This window comes from Triturus cristatus, chromosome 6 (genome assembly GCF_964204655.1).
Source record: "Triturus cristatus chromosome 6, aTriCri1.1, whole genome shotgun sequence".
Taxonomy (NCBI): domain Eukaryota; kingdom Metazoa; phylum Chordata; class Amphibia; order Caudata; family Salamandridae; genus Triturus; species Triturus cristatus.
The window spans coordinates 899,886,120-899,910,135 of NC_140589.1; the positions used below are offsets into that span (position 1 = coordinate 899,886,120).

The 24,016-nt window shown below is 45.2% G+C and overlaps 1 protein-coding gene across 1 annotated transcript in view; it reads left to right on the top strand.

The window, feature by feature from the left end:
- The first annotated feature begins 208 nt into the window (after window positions 1-208).
- CDC40 (cell division cycle 40) overlaps window positions 209-24,016 on the top strand; it is a 386,639-nt gene continuing 362,831 nt past the window's right edge. Inside the window, exon 1 of the mRNA XM_085611551.1 lies at window positions 209-433. Within this exon, the coding sequence (XP_085467677.1) occupies window positions 257-433 (177 nt within the window). The 5' untranslated portion in view covers window positions 209-256. The remainder of the gene's footprint in view (window positions 434-24,016) is intronic.

Sequence of the window (24,016 nt, forward strand, 5' to 3'; positions counted from 1 at the left end):
GCGCAAAGCTTCAAATAACCAACTATTTCGCAGTCTCTAATCGAACATGGTTATCACTTTTCCGCGGGGAGACTTAATCCCTCGAATCTTCATCGAGGCACCTTCAACGCTCCCTCAGGAATGTACGCTTCGTGGTTTCAATAAAGTTTCATGAAAAGTGGAAAGAAACAACAAGCCTCCTTCCTTAGTAACCACCAGGAAGTATACTGACATCAGAGGGCGACGCGCTTGCTGATGACGTTAGGCCGGGAGCAAGATGGCGGCGCTCGCTGCGCTGGTTACGTATGATGGAAGTAGCAGTGGGTCTGACTCCGAGCATGGAACTGGGGAAGATGAGGAGGAGAAGACCCAGCACCTGCGGCCTCCTCCTCAAGGTCCAGGCGGCTCTCGGGCCCTGCTCAGCGTAGACGCTGCTCCTGAAGTGGCTGTGAAGGTGAGATCCGTGGTCCGCCACTGCTTCTAGTGTTGATTTGGTTCATGATTTTTGACCACCTCATTAAAATAGAAAATATAAAGATCGTACATCCCAGGGGGTGGTGTAGTTCATTAGTAAGGAGGCTTTACTGTAACTGAGATGTAGGGTTGCCACTTTTCTCGTAGAAAAACTACCAACTACTTTTATTTTGCGATTCTAGAAGAAGCATTACGTCTGTATTTGAATTAGGAGTGTAGAAACAAGAGGCGGAGCCGGATCAAAGCACCCGTACCCAGATGTGTAAGGGGGCTCAGTCCCAACAGCCTCTTGAGCCCGGAGAGGCCACCTTCTAGCATAGACATTGGAAGTAGGCACGGCTTAACCTGAGCCGATCGGTCAACCGACACCTGCTTACGAGAAGGAGAAGTAGACTTAAAAAATGTCAACAAGGAAGAACGCAGGGGCCTGTAAGAGTGAAATAAAGAGGCTGGGAGTGTCTGGCAGTCAATTTAGGAGGCATGGGGCTGATTCAGGACTATGCAGCCTTGGTATTCGGCGTGGGGACATTTAATACACCGGCTGCTGGCATCTGAGCAGAACTTTGGGCACTGGTACTCACTATGTTGCAAAGTAAGCACTGGAAGTTGGGGTGGGGGCTGCAGCTGGAGTTTCAAACGCGAATGACTTTAAATGTTGTTTTAAACTTGTCACATTTGCTGTGCTTTCAAATACAGAGGTTAAATGTCAATCTATCCTCCTTACAAATTGTTGCTTATTATTTTAACATGGAGATTTGTGTTTACTCTTCTTGCTCCTATTGGGTAAGATGTTCTTTTACTCTAACACACAGAAACATTTAAATACCTGTAAATGAACTGTACAAATATTTTAAAATAAACATGAAAGCGCAAACAAAGCACTTAATTTCTGAATCTTAAGTGTGATGAAAGCAAAAAAATGAACAGGATCAAAACAAATCAAGGCACTGTACTTGGTGATGCGCAAATGACAATCACTGGAACCCAATGTCTGCTCATTAACAGTAAAACTATAGGTCTGTCCAAATTTAATGTTCATTTAGATGAAAAATGGTCTGTCTTTCAATGGCAGTGTGCTACTACGCCATGGTTTAGTGATATATTTGTGACATGTGCTTCTAAATGCAACACCAGCTGCATACTACATCCTTACCAATCTGCTGTTGAATTGGTGTGGCTGTTTGCAACACTTGTTATTTGTGTGGTGCTTGAATTCAAAATCCCTATGAGTTCAGTGATGTGGCATTGATGGTAGCACTATAGTCTGAAAATTGTTCCAGCACTACTGCCCACTAGGGCCAGAGGAGCTCTTACAGCACTGAGCTTTTGCTCCGTCAGATTTCCTTATCTGCAAGAGTAGGAATCCCTTAGCTGGACGAGTAGTAGAATCCACTGTAGCATCTCCAGAGGCACTGTGACGACCTCATTGCGCGCTCACTGAATGGCAAAGCAGTGCCCGTGTTCTGTTTTGTTAATGCGCAGTGCGCCATTCGGCCCTGGCTGTCTTCCGCCAGCTGAGGTTAAAGAAGTTATGCCGTTGCTGCTGCATTGCTTCTGAAGACAAGACCGCCACAGTAATCCGTACAGTCAGCTTGATGGGTGGAGGGTAGAAAATGATGGTTAGTAAAAGAACATAGACTTTGCTTTGGACAGAGTGCTAGAACTCGAACAATGCATTATATGAGGGATGTTTGTTTCATTTTCTACTAATAAAATGCACAGATAACTTTAAAACAACTTCTTAGGTTTGCTGATGCACAATTCTTTCTTACTAAAACTAGAAGTAGGAAATAGTAATCCTTCTGAGGCCATTGGAAGCTGGCCAGAATCTCCACAGAGTAAGTTACTGAGAGAGGGCGAACACAAGTAACTGTTATACACAGTATTCTAGTAGAGGTGGGTGAGCCGATACATTTAAAGGGAGAGCCTATCCAAAAATCTTGATTGGCAACAGAAGCCTGTCTTGCCTGTAAGAGCCCATGCACAAGCTATGTCATGGGAACATTCGTCATGGAAACCTTACAATAAATATTATGAAAAAATATGGTAAAATGTCTTAAAAATCAAAAAATATATATTTAACAATGGATTTACCTTAGTACATCCAATTGCATCAATGGATTGAGAGGTGTTTATTAAGAGAGAGTTTTGAAGCATGAACTTAGAAGCGTTCACAGCCCCAACCCCCACCACAATGACTTTACCATTAGTGAACTAAGAGGCAAGTCAGTTGTCATGTACACCCTATATGTACTCTATTCTTACTTTACACTGAGCATTATAGTTTAATAAGTCAAACACAAGAGAGATTTTTGTACAGCACACATCCTCACATATTTAAATGTTTTCTTATATGCAATAATGGGCAAAAATAGAAGGCATGTCAAATTAATTGCCTAGGATTATTTAACTTGGTCAAGTGGCCAAGCCAGGATTAATCTCAGGTTTTCTGGTTTCATATTGTGTAATTCAGCCACTGAATTGGTATCCCTTTCTTGCTCCTGTTTACCATCAGATTTTAATGCTTTGCCTTTTATTCTTGGTGCAAAAGGTTAGTGTCGGTTGAAGTCAGAAGCCTCATAAAAGCTGAACTGGAGCCTGACATCTCGCTCGAGCCTTCAGTGGCTCACCCACATCTATATAGTCAGTCAAAGAACTTTATTCGGTCATTACGACCATCAAAGTGCAAAGAAGTACAAAACAGTGGATTCACCAACGCATACATTGCCATAATTCATTCTACAGACAAAGGTTAACCAATCGATTTAGAATATATCATTTTCATTAAAAACGGTTACAATTGGGACATAGGGTGGCAGGTATGCCAAATAAGAGGCTCGCACATAATGGAACCCTACGAAGATTACTTAAAAGTGCAAGTGCATATAATGTAAGGATACATTGATAAAAGCATTGCGTTAATGCATTGAGTGCAACGTCCGAATTCCTGTTAGGTGGATCCTTCAGTTAAAACAGCTAGACAGACGGCTAAAAACTATGATTTGTAAAAAAAACAATGCATTAGTAAAAGTCTTCTTACAGATAGAGTAGAACCTGGACAGAATTACACTAAGGAGGTTACCCTCACGGGATGGACCTCTTAGGGAGATGGAAAAAAGTGCAAGTGCGTTTAGTGCAAGAGTACCATATTGCATACAAATTAGGAAAACCAAAGGGAGCACAGCTTACAATCTTGGTCACTTAGCTCCATTAGAAGTGAAGCAATGGCTTATGTAAATGAGGCAACAATGTGTACAAAGTAGTTCGGTTATGTTGCCGCTGTACAAAAAGAGTCAGAAGAACGTTGCGCACGTAATCACAGTGGCATGGTCTCAATTTCGAATGCTATTAGTATGTGAGGCATAGACTATGACTATAGACTAAAATAGGGATCAATTTAAAAGCTGTACATGCGGTTCAGACGTTCTTCAATGCAAGCCTCTTAATGAGCCACATTTTCCCCAGGAATTTGGCTACTGCACAAGCTATTAGTGTCCTGGAATCTGTATTTAAGATGTGTAGCGCCTCTTAAAGGCATCGGATACCCATCTGCCTGCAGACAGTGGTTAACCATTTAAGCCACGGGGTTTTATAGAGTGGGCATGTGAAGAGAACATGTTTAATCATCTCATGGACACCCGGGCAACAGGAACAGCAGCACAATGCATGCGTGGCTTCTCACTGCCATGTCGCTGTGGACGATTTCAAAGGGAGGGTATCAAATCTAAATTGGATATACAGCTTTCAATCACATGGGAGGGTGATGACCTCTATATACTGCTCGTATATGCCTAGTAACTTGAACTCTAAGAATTCTGATGTGATACTGTGTGTCTGTCTCTGTCATTTTTCTGATCCACCCAGTTCCAGTAACGGGTCTTAACGCAGTCTCTACTAGGTAGCAAGCTAGCATCCGGCTCGACCCACAAATTCCCCACGCCTATAGCGGAAAGCATTGACTTGATGTTGCTAAACCACCCAATTTTTTTTTAACTGATCTAGCTTAAGGACTTAATCAATATATTACTCTGGGTATTCTGTGCCTAACCTAGCTTAAATGTTCCTATCAGTGTAACTGACATCTGTTTTGTAAGTGAGGATATGTTGGCTTACACTGCTGCTGGCCATCTTGTACTTGTACGTGAAAGGAACCTACACTACTACAAAATGTGGCACATTGTGTTTGTGTGCTTACATACACGATTGGACTGCAGATGCTGTCCATGTGAGGGAAGCATACATTATTTCTGGCCAGATCGTTAATTGTTTTATGGGTGTGAGGGAAGTATATACTCCTGCCTAGTGTTGTACCTGTCTTGTGCTTGGAAAATTTGCATGTGAGTGAAGCTCATACAGCCCTGTGCTGTTCTTTACACTTTTCCGAAGTCTGAAATACGCCTTGTTCGTTTAATCTAAGGGAGCGTTAAATAGTGCTGCCCAGTGGCCACAATATCTATGAAGAAAGCTTGCAGAAGCCTTGCCCTTCCACATTTGTTCCTTGTCTTTGAAGGAAGCATGCACTGACTGGCATTGCAGCACAACACTTGATTCATGTGCTTCAAGGAAGATTGTTATGCTCATGACCAGTGCTGTGTGTCTTATACATGTTATCCAATGACCACCATGCTCCTGCTCCCTGTGCTCTATTTTTGTGTGTTTTAGATCTGACCAAAAGACTGTTTTAATTGTCTCGCCAGTCTCATATTTTCTCAAAAATAATACATGGTCTTGCTTAGAAAAGCTGGACTTTGAGTAGGCCTACTTCAGTTATTTATCAGTGTCATTTTTAGGTCGAGGACTACCGGTCTGCCGAAGGCAGAACCGGAAGTCGAGATTTAATGTTTCCTAGAGTGGCTATTTAGCCCGCCTCTCTTTTTGCTTCTCCTCCATTGGCTGGCTTCCTAAACGGAGGGCCGCCGTTGGAGGAGAGAGCCGTCCCTCCAAATAGGCTCCGTCTTTTTCAGATTCGGGGGCGTGTTTTTGCTGTTCTTTCCACTTTTTAGCCACGCCCTCTTTAGAACAGCAGGAACACGCCCTCGAATCCGAAAAAGTTTGGAAGCTTCTATCCGCCATTTTTTAGGTATCGTCTGGCCGTGAGGATCTTCTTGCTGTTGTGCGTACATTTCAGCTAGCGTGTCGATCTTCTGGCCGCCAAAAAACTTCCTGAATGCGCCCACAGCCCGACCTCAACCCGCAGCGCTTTATCTGCCACATAGAGTGCAATGTATCTGTGAGTCTTTACCTGTAAAACACAGTAAGGGTTTTCTCCGAATTTGCACTTCTCTCTATGGCGCGGCTTCACCAACCCCCTTCCAGCATTAACAGACCGGACTCGTACTCTGACGCACTATTTTTTTGTTTACATATCAGCTAATGCATCGATCTTCCGGCCGCAGAAAAACTTCCTGAACGCGCCCACAGCCCGACCTCAACCCGCAGCGCTTTATCTGCCACAGAGAGTGCAATGTAGCTGTGAGTCTTTACCTGTAAAACACAGTAAGGGTTTGCTCCGAATTTGCACCTCTCTCTATGGCGCGGCTTCACCAACCCCCTTCCAGCATTAACAGACCGGACTGGTACTCTGACGCACTTTTTTTTGTTTTACATTTCAGCTAACGCATCGATCTTCTGGCCGCCGAAAAACTTCCTGAATGCGCCCACAGCCCGACCTCAACCCGCAGCGCTTTATCTGCCACAGAGAGTGCAATGTATTTGTGAGTCTTTACCTGTGAAACACAGTAAGGGTTTGCTCCGAATTTGCACCCCTCTATGGCGCAGCTTCACCAACCCCCTTTCAGCATTAACAGACCGGGCATGTAATAGGAGCTTGCACAGCGCCTGGAAGACGAGCGCACAGGTCAGCAGCACATTAAGTAGGTGCACGAGACTCTGGGCCGGTCAGTGCGAGAGTGGCATTAAACACTGCCAGCTCGGGATGCCAGGCTTGTAAGTCGACAGGGGCCGGTTTGTTCAGCCAGCACACGGCACCCCAGGAGCTATGGGCACGATTTGCTCCGAATTAAACGACTGGACAGGTGCACCTGAAGTAATAATTTACACGGAGAGGATGTTGCATAATGGCCAGAGTGGTCCAGCTCGAAGCTGGGGAACCAGATTCGAGTCTCGGCAGGGACACAACATCCTGTGATTCTGGGCAAAGCACTTAATCTCCCCGTTCCTAATAAAATTATGTGGCTCGACTGTTGTGCCACTGGCTGTATTACATCCTGTTAGGAGCATAAAGCGGAGGGTAACACAGCGAGAGGTGCAGGGCGCGATGTACCGCGAGCTTCCCAGACTGCCTCTGCCAATACACCTTAATCCCAACCAGCAACCCCGTGCCCCCCCCCCACTGGGTGCTTCAAGTATGTGAAAAGTGGAGGGATCTATCAGTGGATTAAGGAGTGGGTGTAGCCTACGGAGGTCTTCTTGTGAAGTAGAGGTCCCGGCTTAGTACTGAGGGCCAGCTAGTCTCCTGTGCTTCATAAGTACGTCAACTAAATCATTCTGAATACAGAGAACATAAAAAAGTCCTTTTTCCCCCTGCTCGAGAAGCTAATAGTGGTTGCCCCAAAATTAAGAGGCCTTTTCAAGGTATGGGTGAATAAAGAGAAGAAGTACTATTACCAGCAGGTAAGGTTAGTGCCAACTTTCCAAATTGGTCGACAAACGGTAGTAGTAAACACATTTCTTGAATCAAAATTAAACCTCTCTTTCGCTCTGAAACGCTCACCTCCTCTCTATTGTCCGACCAGTCTGACGTAATTGACCTCTGGAGCCATAGCCTGCTCGATCTCATTCCTCACGCTTCTGCCTGAGCTCATCTCATGCCCAGAGGGGTAGGAACATTCTCCCAGTGCAGAACCTGAATGGCAGGTTCTAAAAGAACTAGTCCTCATTATCTTCATCGTCCTGCCTACTATCTCAAATTCTTTATTTTCTTCCATACTTTAAACAACTCCCTCCCCTCCCCACACCACTCTTACTCGTGCTTTCTGTACTGCATGTATGTTTGTGTAGTAGTGGTTTGTGTTTGCCTGCTTTTAAAACCCAATAAGAGACACCGCACACATGTTCACGGAAAGTTAGAGAAGTGAAGGAGCCAAGTGTTGAGATGTTGTGTCGACTCGATGACCTGTTGGTAATCTTCCAGCCCCTTCTCTCTTTTTTGGTAGTTCTTTGAAGATGTCATGGAGATGCAATAACTTTTCATGCATGGATTTGGTTACCATTTTAAACTCCCATCTCGTTCTTTTTGTCAAACTACCAAGGCCTTACCTTACGTTGCGCAGGTTTTAGCTCCCACTCTTAGACCCACTGCAAATGACATATGTCCCGGTGTAGTGCACACAAATTAAAGTGAATCAAAATAGCCGATTTTGGTGGAACAAGGGCCGTCACAATTGAGGCAAGACCAGGGCACGAGTCAGGGTTAAACGCAGGTACACGGCGTCCACTCTATATTGCACTGTGTGAATGTATATAGATCTATGTGTACACATGTGTCTGTGTAGATTGCTTTATGGCTAAGTGTCGCTATTTAGAAGTAGCTCTGTCTGTGTGTACCTAAGTTTAGGCTGGATATATGTGTGTGGCTCTGTGTGTAACTGTGTTTGTGGCGCTCTGTGTGTGTGGCTCTGTATGTGTTGGTGGTTCTGTGTGTGTGGCTCAGTATGTGTAAGTCTGTGCATGTCTGTGTGGTTCTATGTGTGTAGCTGTGCGTGTGTGTGGCTCAGTGTATGTGTAGCTCAATAAGTGCATAGGTGCCTCTGTGTGTGTATAGATGGCTAGCTCGGTATGTGTGTTAAGTGACTCTATGTCTCTGGCTAGCTCTGTATGTGTAAGTCAGTGGCTCTGTATGTGGATTTCTGTAGCTCTGAATATTTGTGTGGATAGCTCTCTATCTGTGTCTGGCTGACTCTGTATGTGTGGCTCTGTATGTATGTCTGGGTGATACACTTTGTATGTGTGTGGCTCTGTGTGGGTGGTTCTGTATGTGTGTGGGGTTGGCTTTCTCACTACGTCACTCTCTCTCCCTAACTCTCTCTCTCTCTCACTACCTCACTATCTCTCACTACCTCACTATCTCTCACTATACTACACTCTCTCTCACTAACTCTCTACCTCACTCTCTAACTCACTACTCAACTCTCTCTTTCTCACAGCAACACAATATCACTACCACAGTAACTATCTCTCACTCTAACACACTACTTAAAAACTTCACTCTCTCTCTATCTCACTACCTCACTCTCTATCACTACATCACTATCTATTTGTATCTCACTCTCGCTACCTCACTATAACACAACACACTCTCTCAAAACTTCACTACACCAGTCTCACTACCTCACAACTTCACACTCTCTTTCTAACTCACTAATTCACTCTCTCTATCTCACTACCTCACTCTCTCTCTCAAATACACTAATTCACTTACACTAACTCTTTCACTACCTCACTCTATCTCACTACTTCACTAAATCACTCTCTGTTTCTATCTTAATACCTCACAACATCCCTCACTACCTCACTCTCTCTTTCACTACCTCAATCTTTCTCTATCTCACTACCTCACAACATCACTCACTGTTTCTATCTCACTACGTCAGAAAATACCTCTCACTCACTAACTCACTCTTTCACTACCTCACTCTCTATCTACCTCACTCTCTCACTACATAACTCTCTATACATCACTACTCCCCTCTATCTATATCACTACCTCACTATCTCACTACTTCTCTCTCTAAAAAGATCACTACCTCACTCTCTCACTACCTCACTCTCTATATCACAACTTCACTCTCTCTCTAACTCACTACATCACTCACTCTCTATCTCTCTACCTCACTCTTTCTATCTCACTAACTCACTTTCACTGTCTCTTTCACTACCTCTCTCTATCTCACTACATCACAACACCACTCTGCTTACATCTCACTACCTCACAACATCCCTCTCCCTCACTACATCACTGTTTCACTACCTCACTCTCTCTCACTACATAACTCTCTCTACCTCACTACTCCACTCTATCTCACTAACTCACTATCTCACAACTTCTCTCTCTCAAAACATAACTACCGCACTCTCTAGCTCACAACCTCACAACTTCACTCTCTCTCACTCAATACCTCAATCACTCTCTATCTCACTACCTCACTCTTTCTATCTCACTAACTCACTTTCACTCTCTTTTATTACCTCTCTCTCTATCTCACTACATCACAACAACACTCTATGCTTATATATCACTACCTCTCAACATCCCTCTACCTCACTACCTCACTCTTTCACTACCTCACTCTCTCTATCTCTCTATCTCACTCTCTATCTACCTCACTCTCTATCTCACTCTCTATCTACCTCACTCTCTCTCACTACCTCACTCTCTATTTCAATACCTCTCTCTCTCTCTCTCACTACCTCACTCTCTCTCTGCTAAAGCAATAGGTATTACATATGCAAAAAAAAAGCTAATGCCAATAGAAATGACAATGCCATTTATTTAGGGATACAAAAATGATAAAAAAATAATGAACAATACCAATAGCTCTACCTATAATATTGCAGAGACCATTGCATTGTAAATGCTTGTTATATATCATCCGTTCAGAACAGCTTGCATATAATTTGGAGTTGTATCAGTCTTCTTAAGCCATTGGCTTTTTTGGCAGTATTTAGTCCTGTCTAGAAGACAATCGCTGGTCTTTAGGTTGTCGCATAGTCTAAGTAACAGTATTTTGCCTTTTTACTCTGTGCTACTCTGCATCCAGCGGAGTCAATTTTCAGGTGATATTTCCTTTAGTTCTTCTCTCAGCAGCTCAGCTGCAGTGGGATTACCAGAAGCTCCATTGCCATTGTTACTGGACCACAATGTTCCTATGTAGAGTTTTCGAAACCACGCCACCTTCATAAAACAGTATTAAGCATACTGTATCAATTTTCACTGTTTCATGTTGGTAGACCAGTGCAAAGCTTTACCTTCTCATTTTTTTATTGAAGCACAAGACCTACATTTACTTGACATATGTTGTTTTTCTTTTTTTCTTTATGTTAGCATATATTTGCACTACAAAGAAATTGTTACTTGAGTTGGAAATCTCTTAAAAAACCGAAGACACAAGGCTTTTGGCAAAACAGGAACAGTTGGTTTAATTAAACATTACTGACTGGAGAACAGTTACTGGCACAGTGTCTGAGGACTGTCTCAATTTACAATCTGTAAGCGTTCTTCTTAAATACAAAGTCTGGTGAGAGTTAAAAGTTTCCGGTGTACCTGTCAGGTTCCCAGAAATGTTTTTCACTAACCTCCAGACACAAATCCAGCGGGGGCGCTGCGTAGATCCCAAATCCCCTTTGCATTACCCCACAGAGGGATGGAAACACTCCGCACTGCAGTGCACAAGGGAATGGGGAAAATAAGGAATAATGAAAAGAAACTCAGCGGCACTCTTCCTTGCGCATCTCCTAATTCGGGGATCACTGGAATATGCTCACACTAGGGTAGATCCATCACAGCTCACAGCACACTGTATATGAAATAAAGAACAAACATTAATACAGTAACCACTCATACACACTCTGTCAGTCATCGAATGCCCTCCCTCCTTTTCTGCCTGTGTACTTACATGCAACCCTTCCATGCAAGCCCTCTTGTAGCAGACAGCCTATTGGAGGTAATCTCAGCTAAAGAGTAAGTACACAATTAGCACGGAAAGACTCTCTCTCCATGAGAGCCAGCCCTATGTTAAGAGTAAGGTAAACATGTATGCAAAGTATATGATGTGTTCAGCAAATGCTGAACTGCTGTGTGACCCTCGGGTCTGTTCCGTTTCCCAAAAAGCCAAAACAAACCAGATATCCTTTTAAATAGGAACTGGAATGATTCCTTCCTTCGGGCAAGCGAATGAGCACAATATCCGTGAGCTCAACGCAAAGGCAACAAAAGTAACGAAAACAGTCTCGGGGGACCTGGTGGCTTACCGCGCAATCGCGGGACTCCAGACCATGCAGGAATATTCTCAGTCCAAGCCGGTTCGCTTGGTGATGAAGGCAGGAACTCAAGCAGCTTCCAAGCTGCTCCTGAAGAATTGGGCTGAGACACAAGCCTCCAGGGCTTCCTTGGTGTCGTCCTCGCGGCGTGAAAGGAAATCCGCTTCTTAACGGCTCAGTCTGCTTGCTTCTCCAAATCCAGATACCGCAGCAGGTGACAAGCACCGGATCCGCCTACAGGAAGGCCTTATATAGTGGCTCAACCTCCAAGGTAAGACCTGACTGCCTGCCCTGATGCATGCTGGTTAGTGGAGTTCTCCCTACCTACCCACATGCATACAGCGCCGCAAGGGGGGGAATGACCGTACCATATATGGTGAGGAAAGTAGGTTGCTGCCTTTGATGTCAAATTAATTGTCTAATGGTTACCACAGATGGGTCTCAACCTCTCGTGGACACAGTGTGGCTAGTGGATAAGATGCACAGATGTTCGGCATGGAGAGCGAGCGATCACTACGAGTGCTAGATCCTGATTGGCTGTGTGTTCCTAACTCATGTCGCATCTGACTTTATGGTGTCTTTAGTAGCGCGCCGACCCCCTCTGGCCATGTGCGCTTTATTGGGGAATCTCCTGTGACCATTGCAATGTTGCTGCGCCTATCTGTGGGATTGAGCAAGAGTTTCTTTCCAGAGTGTTTGCCTGCAAGCTACACACCCTCCCACCTGCAGCAATTCCCAGGCCTAGGTCTTGGGGCCTGCCTAACTACATATTTGTGAGTTAATGTAGAGTTTCCAACAGGCAAGTCTGTTAGTCAAAACCACTTTAATCGATTAATTAAAATCACAAAAGTACATCACAATACTACATATTATTAAATAAACACAAGTACAATATAATAGCAACATTATAAAAATTCATCCCGACAAATACAAATATCACTAAGATGATAAGGTAAACTGTACATCAAGTTTTTTCCGTGCCCGAGCAGCGACAACCAGGAAATTAGCAATGTTAAAAATGATCCATGGGGAATTTAATAATTACAAATACATCAAAGCAGGTTTAACTTGATAAAAACCCCTCCCTCGCAACAATGGTATGATATACTTGTTTCTGCTTTCAACATAATATTTACAAAAAAAGGTAAAGTGCGCAGTGTCTTGAAATGAGTGACCATCGCAATTGCAAAAAGCAGCATCTACGGGTTTACTCCATCCCTGGAAGCTCCCTAAAACAAGGTGAATCCGGTTGAAACGAAATCTGGTCAACAACCAGCGATGATAGTGATACCTGACCAGATTAAGGTAAGGCTCAATCTGGGGAGAGGATATTAATAAAAAATGAGCCCTTACCGATGTTTTTTTAAGCTCCTCTTCCTCCCGCTCTTGAGTTCTTAGGTTTAAAAACTGAACTTTAACCCAGCCAATATCCCCCTTAATAATAGTTTCTGGGTTCTCGTAAATCTCTGGACGCCCTAGTCTGTTAATAAAGACGATATTTCATTCTAATCGATGTACGCACCGATTTGCATATTAACATTACCCCTGTAGTTGATTTTTCAACTACACTATCTGACTCGTGCATTTCGACAATTGCTGGGCTTGGGGCCTGTTTTTCCTTATACTTGTTATTGACAACCACTACCTCCCTATTTACTTGCATTCTTCCAATTTGAGGACTGAGTTTTTACAGCAGGTGGTATAACCCCGCATACCAACAGCAACATAGTGATAACTGGCAGTAGTGATTTAGATAAACTGGATATCCATTGTGGGACCCAGGATAACCAGTTCGAAAACAACTCCTGCTCAGGGGCACCTCCGTCTTGGCTCTTTCTTCTTTGAAGATTATGCAATGCTTGAATGACAAGCGTCAGTTACCCATTGTCCATGTCATTTCTTGGGGTGAAAGTACAGCATGCCGCACCGATCTTGGCACAGACCCCTCCCTCCATTGCACTCATTGTGCCACCCTTAGAGGCCCTGTACCCTAACACACACACACTGCTCTTGCAGGCTGTGTCTGGATACAAGACAAAACAGAGAGTCGACATGGCACACATCCCTGTGTGCCATGCCCACAACCTACACTGCCCTGGCATACATCAGCCACCCCTCTAGCTGGGTGCCCTATGCCAGTGGTGTGGGCACAGAGGCAGGAGCCCTGTGCTCCTACAGTACCCAGGTCCATTCCTGGGTCCTGTAAGTGCAGTGCTGCCATCTAAGAGTATATGGTGCTGGGAGCTTGTCAAACACAAACTCCACAGCACCATAATGGCAGCACTGAAGACTGAGAAGTTTGGTATCAAACTGCTTAGCACATTAAATCCACACTGATGCCAGTGTGGGATTTAATGTACCAAGCACCAGAGGGCATCTTAGAGAGGCCCCCTGAAACCTAAACCTACAATCCACGTCTGTTCTGAGGCTGCCACACAGCAGACATGTTGCTGGACCCCTGGATAGGAGAGCCCCTGCTCTCCTGGGTCTGCAACAATGCACATCCTGGGCGAGGTGCTAAATCTCCTCCCCCCAGGATGGGCAGGGGGAAGCTTCAAAGGCATGCCGCCTCTGTGAGCATCCCCAGGCCACTGCAACCCCCCACTCTGGCGGGAAGCTTGGCCGGAAATCCCCAAATAAGGACGGGGATGTGCCAGCCTGCCAACCCCACCCCTCAGGTGGGGGAGGCGAGGTGAAGCACATCTCCGGGCTCTCGCTATCTTTAAGATGGGAAGCCCTGCCCAATCAGGACTAGGCTCCTGCCCCCCTCCCCCAGGAGAGAGGCAGGATAGGGGGTGTACCCACCCCAGGACAGGGACCCATTGGCCCCTACCCTTCACCTACCTGTAACGCCCCTAAATCTAGTATTTAGGGGCACCCTGAACCTTCCTTCCCCAGATTCCAGATTCCGAAAAACAACGAAGAGCAAGAAGAAAGAAGACCTGCCCTGCAGCTGCTAAGAAGAGGAAGACACCAACTGCTTTGGCCCCAGCCCTACCGGCCTGTCGACCCTCGAACCTGCTCCTGCTCCAGCCCGGCATCTCTTGTGGCCAGCAACCTCACAAACCCCGGAGGACCTGGCTACCTTTTGGCTCTAAGCCCCTGGGACTCCCATGAGTAGAGGCTCTACTCAAAACCTATTTCTAATCCCTGGCAGCAGCCCGGAACCGCAAACCCAGCACACTCTGCACCAACCAAGCCTGGCCAGTGCCGGAGTGAACCAAGACCCAGAGGACGACCCCACGGCGACTGTGACCCAGAGTCCAGCACCCAAGGACCTCCCTCGACACTCCTGAAGAAGCCTGCAGCCTCAGAACAAGGTGCCCCTCCTACCGCGATCAACAGAGGGTAAGATTTCCCGACACCAAAAGGCACCCCTGCACGCGGCGCCCCGCGGCCCCCTGTGCCCAATCCTGGGGTACCTACCTATCCTCCAACTACCCAACTTACCTCTCGAAGTGGTGGTGGCACCTGAAGAATCTTCGTCCCCGAGCTTGCAGTCTTTTTCTAAAGCGGAGATTTCCCATTGAAACCAATTGAGCGCCCGAAGGCTCAAAAGCACCCTGCACCCAGCCGCCCGAGTGGCCCTGGCAGTGAAAACTCTACACCTACCTACTTCCCCACTTGCCCTGAGTAAGTGACCAGGAGCCCAGCTCCCACAGCCGCGTGGCTTGCTAGTCCGCTGCCACCAACCAAGGCCCCCCTATCCCTCATAAGATAACATTGGGCCTAACTCTCTCTGCACCTGGCCGCCCTAGAGTCGCTGAGGGTGAACCAACTGAATGAATGAATGAATGAATTCGGATTTCTAAAGCGCGGGTAGCTGCCCTGAGGCGTCCAAGCGCTAAGCATATCTCTGAAGTTTGAGTAAGGAGGAAGGCAGATTCAGTACCATGGTTATGTGGTGAACAGGAGCGTTTTCAGCTGTTTGCGAAAAGAGAGAATGTCGGGGTTTGATCTGAGATGCTGGGGTAGGGCGTTCCACTTTTTAGCCACATTGAAGGAGAAAGAGCGGCCTCCGGATCTTGATTTCTTTGTTTGCGGTACAATGGCTAGATTTGCAGAAGTGGAGCGCAACTGTCTGGTGGGTATATAGGGTGTGATGAGAGGGAGGTTGATGGTCGGGCCTTGCGACCAGAAAGTCTGGTGTGCGATGCAGAGTGATTTGAAGTCTACTCTTTCCTTTACATGGAGCCAGTGCAGTTTCCTCAGTCCGGACTTTACTGAGGATCTGCGAGGAATTTGTAAGAGTGTTCTGGCTGCGCAGTTCTGTATTAATTGTAGTTTGCGCAAGGTGAAGTCGGGAGCTCCGAGATATAATGCATTTCCATAGTCCAGCCGCGATTGGATCAGGCCCAGGACTACGGTTTTTCTTGCTTCAAAGGGGAGTAGAGGCAAAATCTTCCTAATGACTCTCAGGATACCAAAACAGGTGGCAGAAAGTTTTGTAGCCTGTTGGTCAAAGGACAGGGACCTGTCGAGCCAGACACCAAGGCTCTTAATGGCGTCTTTGGGTGTTGGGGCCGGACCTAGGCTGGTGGGCCAGAGATTGTCTATGGTCGATGGTAGAATGTGACCCAGGAGCATGAGCTCTGTCTTGTCTCCATTAAGTTTGAGACGAGACTTGGTCATCCAGCATTTGACCGTATCCAGGCAGCCTGCAAGATCTACATTTGCCGACGTACCGCCCGCCTGTGCCAGGGAGACCACCAGCTGGGTATCGTCCGCGTAGGTAATGATCTTGATACCGAACGGACGGACGATCTCAGCCAGTGGCCTCATGTAGACGTTAAATAACGTCGGGCTCAATGAAGATCCCTGTGGGACCCCACATCCCAGAGGCTTGCTGGAGGAAGTGACATTGCCCTCAAACACCTGGAAGGATCTTTCACTCAGGTAGGACTTGAGCCACTCCAGAGCTCTGTCAGATATTCCGGTGTCCAGGAGACGCCGCAGAAGGATACCGTGGTTAACAGTATCAAATGCGGCGCTCAGATCGAGGAGGATGATTGCCACCGATCCTCCCCGATCTAAGATTCTCCTGGACTCCTCTGTGACTGCCAGCAGTGCCGTCTCGGTCCCATGCTTGGGGCGGAAGCCAGTCTGGGATGGGTCGAGAAGTTGGTGTTGTTCGAGAAAAGTTGTTATTATGCTATTTATATGTTTCTCCAGGATCTTGGCTGCCCAAGGCAGCAAGGAGATCGGGCGGTAATTGTTGAGGTTCTTGGTGTCAAGATTTGGTTTTTTAATCAGGGCCCTCACCATAGCCTGCTTCCATGCTGCTGGTACTATGCTGGTGGTAATCGAGGTGTTGAGTACTTCAAGCAGTGTGGGGAGGATGGTTTGAAACGCCGAGACTAGAACATATGGGGGTGCTGGGTCTCTAGGGGAACCCGACTTCACCTGGCGCATGAGGAAAGTGAGGTGATCTGCCTGCAACTGGGGGAATTCCGCCAGCACCGGGGGGTGATTGGGTGGGTAATCTGCCTGCAACTGGGGGGATTCCGCCAACACCGGAGGGTGATTGGGTGGGTAATCTGCCTGCAACTGGGGGGATTCCGCCAACACCGGAGGGTGATTGGGTGAGTGGATTTGAGGGGGACAAGGGGCTGCTTTAATCAGAGCAGTCTGGTCTGTAGAAGGGAAGGATGAGTATATAAGGTTAATTTTCTGAGAGAAGAAATTAGCCAGGTCTTCACAGCGGAGCTCTGGGTTCTCCGTTATAGACGGGGGTGTGGGGAGGGTGATGAGGCTTTTTACTATTTTGTATATCTCTTTTGAGCTGGAGCTAGCCTCTGCAATCTGGTTGGAGTAGTATGAGGATTGCGCACTTTTTATGTCTTTTTTGTATGACCTGATGGCGTCTCTGTAGATAGTTTTATCTATTTCCGCGTAACCTAGTCGCCATTTACGTTCCAATCTCTTGCAAAAACGCTTTTTCTCCCTTAGTTCGGTGGAGTACCAGGGAGCTGAAGTTCTGGATCTTTTAAAAACTGTTTTCTTCAGGGGGAGCGTGGCGTTTAGGGAACTCAGAATCCATTCATTGAATGTTTCATTGGCCTGTGAGGGAGTCTGACCGATTGAAGGAATGGATTTTTGTAATTCTTGGGTCCACTGGGCCAGCGGTATTTTAGACCAAATTCGAGTTTCTTGGACAGTGGGTGTAGGGGGTATAAGTTTCTCTGTTGTCCAGAGCAACGGGACTAAGGCATGGTCTGTCCAGGGAAGTGCTATGGGGGGACGAGCCTTCAAATGTGTGCAGTTGCTGAAAACTGGATCCAGCAAGTGGCCTTTCGTATGTACCTACCTGACCCCGGGGGACCCCAGAGTCTATACCCAGAACCTCAACTCTGCCAGTCGAGTACTTACCTTTAAACCGCTAACTCTATTTTCTTCATAAGGTAACATTGACTGGCTTTTTCTTGAAATTTCTTCTAAGTGTGGACTTTTCAAATCTTAAAATATTCACCAAAAATCAGCCGAGAAACGAAAATACTCACCTGCTCTTAGGTGAGCTCCCAGTGCTGGATCTTGGTGCCCAGTACTGACTCTGAAAAATATTTACCACTGTACTTACCAGTATCCCAATTTTCTTCCATAGGAAATCATTGACTGTTTTTCTGTGAAATTTCTTCTAACTGTCCATTTCTGCAATCTTTAAATATTCTTTAAAAATCGTACAATATCTGACAACGTAATTACCTGTTTTGGATAAAGGTCCCAGTACTGAGTCTAGGTACCCAGTACTGGATTACAAAAGTAACGAGAACATACTGTACCTGCAACTTGAATTTTCTTCCATAGGGAATCATTGACTGTTTTCTATGAAATATTTTCTAAGTGTCAACTTTTAAAATAGCAAAATATTGTTTAAAAATCATCACAATAATTAAGTCGACTTTCATCACTTGATTCTAAGTACTGACCCAGGACTGAATCTAGGATCCAGTCCTGGAATTCCAAACGTAATCCTAAAAGTAATCTGTGGCAAATAATATGAAACTTCCATTGAACTCAATGCATTATTGTGTTTAAAATAGTGTTGCCTATTGCAACCACTTGTAACTGTTTACAAAAGTCAATTGCATATTGCAAAAGTATTTATATAAAGCATCTCATTCTGAGAAAGTATATTTTAATTCCAATTGTTGGTTCTAAAATAAAACAAGCATATATTTTTTATATATAAACCATTGGCCTAGAGTTCAGTTATTGAGTGTGTGAGACCATTTGCTGACTGTACAACAAATGCTTTACACTGTCCTCTGATACTGCCTTACTGCTCGACCAAGCTACCACTTTAGAGAGTAAGGTTATATCTGACTTTAGCCTCTGTCAAACCCTTGGGGACTGTGGACTCTGTACACCCTGTACCTATTAGGGAACAGTATATACAGAGCCACTTTCTCACACTCTTCAGCTGCTATTAACTTGGTAATACGGCAGAGTGAGAGGAAACAGCGGAATCGGATCATGATGACCAGGGGTGGTAAAACAGGCAAAGGCAGCACAACAAGAACTACCCAGGCTAACAACGATCCCAGAGACGATGGACTGGCAGAGAATCTACCTAAAGGTAAACGGGAGGCCAGTGTTAATAAGCAGATAACTGGGAGACTTGGGGGGGGGGGGGGGGGGGGGGCAGTTGGAGCCCAAAGGGAAACTGTGGGATCTCGGCTCTCTGTAGCTAAATTGTTTTCAGGAGTTGACACACCACTCTCTGTGATAGACTCCATGCTCAATTCCATACCCTCCCTTGAGAATGTGGCTGAAGGCACACCTCTGGTTAAACAAAGTGACCCTGCCCTTATTCAAAAAACAGCTACACCAAAGGAAATTCGTACGTCAATTCAACCCATGGGGACTTCAAGCGAACAACCAGACACCCCGGAAGAACTGATAATGCCTATCCATTTACCTATAGAAGGATATATCGAGGTTCCAGTTGAACAGGTAAACCCGACATCTTTGGCCCTTACTGTCCAAACGCTTGAATCTGCTCTAACACCTGGTCTCCCGGAGGAAGTATCTAACCCCCATGAATCCGGCACTGACAACTATATCTGGAGTCTGGAAGCCAATTCTGGACAACAAGTCCCCTTAACTCCGGAGTTAGGTGGTGAAAACTTCTACTCTGTGTCAGATGGCTCTGGGATTACTACCGAAGAGGGTGGCTCTAACTCAAGCGCAGGCAGTAACGACGAATCCCTATAGACACAGGAACAGTGCAATGTCTATAGAAGACAAAAAGCAAGGGAAAAAGGCACAGCCAGCTAAAGTGGGACTATTCAGACTCACAGATGTCTTATCCCCTTGACGAAGATGCCGTTCATGCACCACTCTGGGAAAGTGCAAAGCCTGCTTCAGCAGACGCGACAGAACCCTCCTTAGCTTCCATCTTCTCCTCAATAAAAGAATTTCAAGAGGAGGTTCGCTTTGACAATCGCTCATCAAAAGGGGCTGCAAAAAAACTACAAGGGGGCATGAGGAAACTGAATAAAATCTGTACTGATCTAAGCGATCGTGTCACTATGGTTGAAGGCCATACAGAGAGTCTGGAGTCAGAAGTTTTCTTTATAAAAGACCAAGGACCCGCTAATGCTGCTTGCCTAATGGATTAAATGACGAAAAAGGAAGAAGAGGAAAATCGTCAGCGTAGGAATAATCTCTGCCTACTTGGAATTCCAGGAGTGGAGGTAGATGATCCAAGACGCTACATAGTGAAACTCCTGCAAGAATCCTTTCCTGAACAACTGAGTTGGAACTGGGATCGTGAAGTGCAGTGGGCACATCGTTTTCCTTTTAACCTAAAACGACGACGCGACGACAGCAGTCTCTCTGGCGGAAATCCAAGGGCGTTTCTGGTGTACTTCGGAAACTTCCTCCTCAGGCAGCTGATCTACGACCAAGCCCGTTCTAATTCCCAGAAGGGGGCTAATGGTGTAACTTTTTTAGCTAAACCTGACTTTTGCCACCATACAGTAGAGCGGATATGGCGCTTGCGCCAACTAATCTCCCCCTTCCAACAGCTCGGAGCTCAAGTGTACTTAACGAACCCTGCCAGACTGAAAGTTATCTTAAACGGGGGCCCCCGAATCTTTTTGTCAGAGATTAAGGCTGGAGAATACCATGGGGGAAATCATATCAAAAAGGGGCCAGAGCTAAATTGTAGCTGACTACACCTCTGCCTCTGAGAAAATGCTAAAAGTCTCTACTTTTTATTTCTATTTCCTCTTTTTTTCTTTTTCCCACTTATGCCTGTTTTTTCTTTTTTTGACTAACTTTCTCTGGCATTCACTTGTAGTTTTTAGTTGTTTCATTGCGTGTATTATGCAAATAGGCTTCTGAAGTTGGATATGCATCTGGGTGTGTATCTCTTGCTTTTTGTACGAGCAGACATAGCCATAATTCTATATATAGTGCTATGGCGTGGCTTAGCGGCGGAGACTCACATCTGATTACCATCACTCAGGGTCTCCCTGATTGCTCTAAGATATGGGGGTATTGGCTGGGGAGGGGAGGGTGGGAAATTGTCCTGAGATGGACAGACTAAGGACACTTGTTTGTTTTCTTGTACGGCAACTTGTTAAAGTATTTGTTAATACTTTGAAAGGGAAGAAAAAAAAAATGATGAAAGGGGGAAGAAAAAAAATGCACAAAACGGGTCAACCAGGGTGAGGAAAACCTTAAGGCTCTCTCTTGCATCTTTGATTAAATGGGGAACATAATCTGTATTCTGTTCAAAATGGTGGAAGTGCCAAAAGCATTTAACTGAATAAGTTAAGCACCCTTAGAATTGTATCGGTCAACATCTGTGGGCTGAACGATGACCTACAGAGACAGAAAGTTGCACAGGGTTTGTGCTCTCTGGGGGCAAACATTGTTTGCCTCCAGGAAACGCACATCGAAGGATCGCAAAAACATCTTTTGAAGTCACTGGGATATAAAGTTATAGGGGGGACAACACAAGGTGCTAAAATAAAAGGTGTAGGGGTTATGGTTAAAAACAGATATCCTCTCAGATCTATTCGTGTGAAATCCGATCCTTTGGGAAGATGGGTGATAGCAGAGTGTTGTTTACCCCCAAACTTTACCTTATGCTCCATCAATAGAAACAACACAGATGACCCTGGGGTAATTAATTGGATCACAGGTGAACTTGCCCACTGGCCCTCTCCAATTGTTATCTGTGGCGACCTTAATATTAATCTGCCTTGCATTTGAAAAGCTGATGATCAATGGGTTTATGCTGGCAGATAGCCCAAAGTATACCAAGCAATATTAAGTTTAATACAAACTCATGGGCTTAGTGACGTGTGGGCTAGCTTAAACCCTACATTGCCGGGTTATACCTACTTTTCTGCCCCGCATCACTCCTCAGCTAGGTTAGATTATTTTTTGGTTTCATCCTCTCTGCTTCGTGATTGTTCTATTGATATTGCCCCGCGTTTAATGTCGGATCACAACCCACTTATTTTAAACATTGGGGAGCTTGGAAACTGGAGGGAGACCCCGAATTGGAGTTTTGAGAAAGCCTACGTCTTGTAGTAAAGCTATCGAACACACATGCAGTCATGGATTCAAGAATTTCTCGAACTAAATGTAGGGTCAGCCTCAATTATGACGGTATGGGATACATTAAAGGCTGGCATCAGAGGAGGGACCCTCAAGTTTTCGATAAACAAAAATAAGAAAGTAAAAATACTGATATCTGAACTCCAGGGCAAGTCTTCACGGGAAAATAATTATGAGTGCAGTGATCTAATTGGCCATCACTTGGCTCTTAGAACTAGACAGCAGGTAGCAGCCAACGAAATACTCTCGATCCAACTCCCAACTGGAGAGGAGACCGATGACCCAACAAAATCCAAAGGGCATTCCGAGAGTTTTACTCAAATCTTTACTCACTAAATATTTCGACTTAGCCCGGAAGTCCGTGACCAACTTGAGGACCCCTCGACCTGGAAGGATATCGCTGAGGCTTTGGCTAGCCTGCCAGATGGGAAGGCCGCAGGTGTCGGTTGTATCCCTGTTGAGTTTTATAAAAATCTTTGCTCCCCAAATAAAGGCTATCTTTACTTCTTGCTCTACAACGGGGCTTCTCCATCTGCCTCCCGGTCTATTGCTAAAATTGCTATCTTCCCTAAAAAAGATAAATCGCCACTAGAAATGGGATCGTATAGGCTGATCACTCTCTCATCAACTGCGATTCGAAGATTTTCTCTAAATCTCGGGGTACGTACTCAATACAAACAAAACTCAGATTGTTTTAAACAAAGAAATTGGGTGGATAGGCGGGTTGTTCCAAAGGCAAAATATCTGGGGGTAACTGTGACTGCAAACACTGAGATCGTGGCAGAAAATCTAATCCCATTGGCAGCAGATACTAAGAGAGTGCTCCACCGGGTCAACAACTTGCATCTGTCCATAGTGGGGCGATGCAATGTCATTAAGATGACTTACTTCCCTAAGCTACTATATTTCTTTCGGGCCATTCCTCTAGAGTTCTACAAAACTATGTTACAGAGGTTTCAACAAATTTTCACACAATTTGTTTGGGTGTACTCTCAGCCTAGACGAGCATACAAACAACTTTCTCTTCCCAGGAAAAGGGGTGGATAGGCACCTCCCAACATAACATTATATTACTGGGCTTCGGTCCTACAGTACAGCAGGCAATTGTTTGACAAACACTCCTTTATCCCAACTATTGGGTCCCTGTCGCCCTTCCAACTACTACTAGGGGAAGAGGCTCGTGGCTGTCTTCTGCTACAAACGTCCTTCGGGTACTACAAACGAGTCAGATTTAAAACTTTGATAAGTGTTTTCAAAGTCTTCTCCAACATACGTAGGATCTACGGGCTGGGCAGACTGAATTATTACTCCCCCCCTCATTAACCTAAATTCCACTTTGCCTGCTATTTTTGGGAGATCTTACCTTCAAGACTGGTTTAAAGCTGGAATATTAAAATTGGGTGACTTAATTACCATCGTTGGAATTAAATCATTTGCTGACCTTAAAAATCAATACGGACTGCGGGACCAAGACGTTTTTAAACATTATGCTATTCGCGATTTTAATTTTTTTATTTTTTTGTCTCGAAAAGCTGGTGGCTCCGCAGGGTTCGCGAAAATAGACCTTATCGATAAACTAAAGGCCCATGTTTTACCTCGAATAGGTCTTATTTATTCCACCCTGAATAGTCAAATGCCCGATGACCTGGCCAAAATAGCAGACAAATGGCAATCTAAGTTGGAGGTTCCGCACAGTACCTTTTACAGCGCTTTGAGATTTGCCCAGAGGTATCTACTCTCTGCTAAACTGCAGGTGCAATTCTTTAAAACCGCTTTTGTTTTGTACATTACACCTAGCAGAGTCGCCAAATGGGGAACAGGTAAGGGGACGCTGTGTCCTTTATGTTCAGAGTTTAGTGTAGATTCAGTGCATATGTTTGCTTCCTGTCCGAAACTCGCTCCACTTCTTGACAAAATACAGGTTTTCCTTAGGAAAGTTATCGCTCATTTTTTAAAATATTTTTATTAGTACATTTTTATCTATACGATA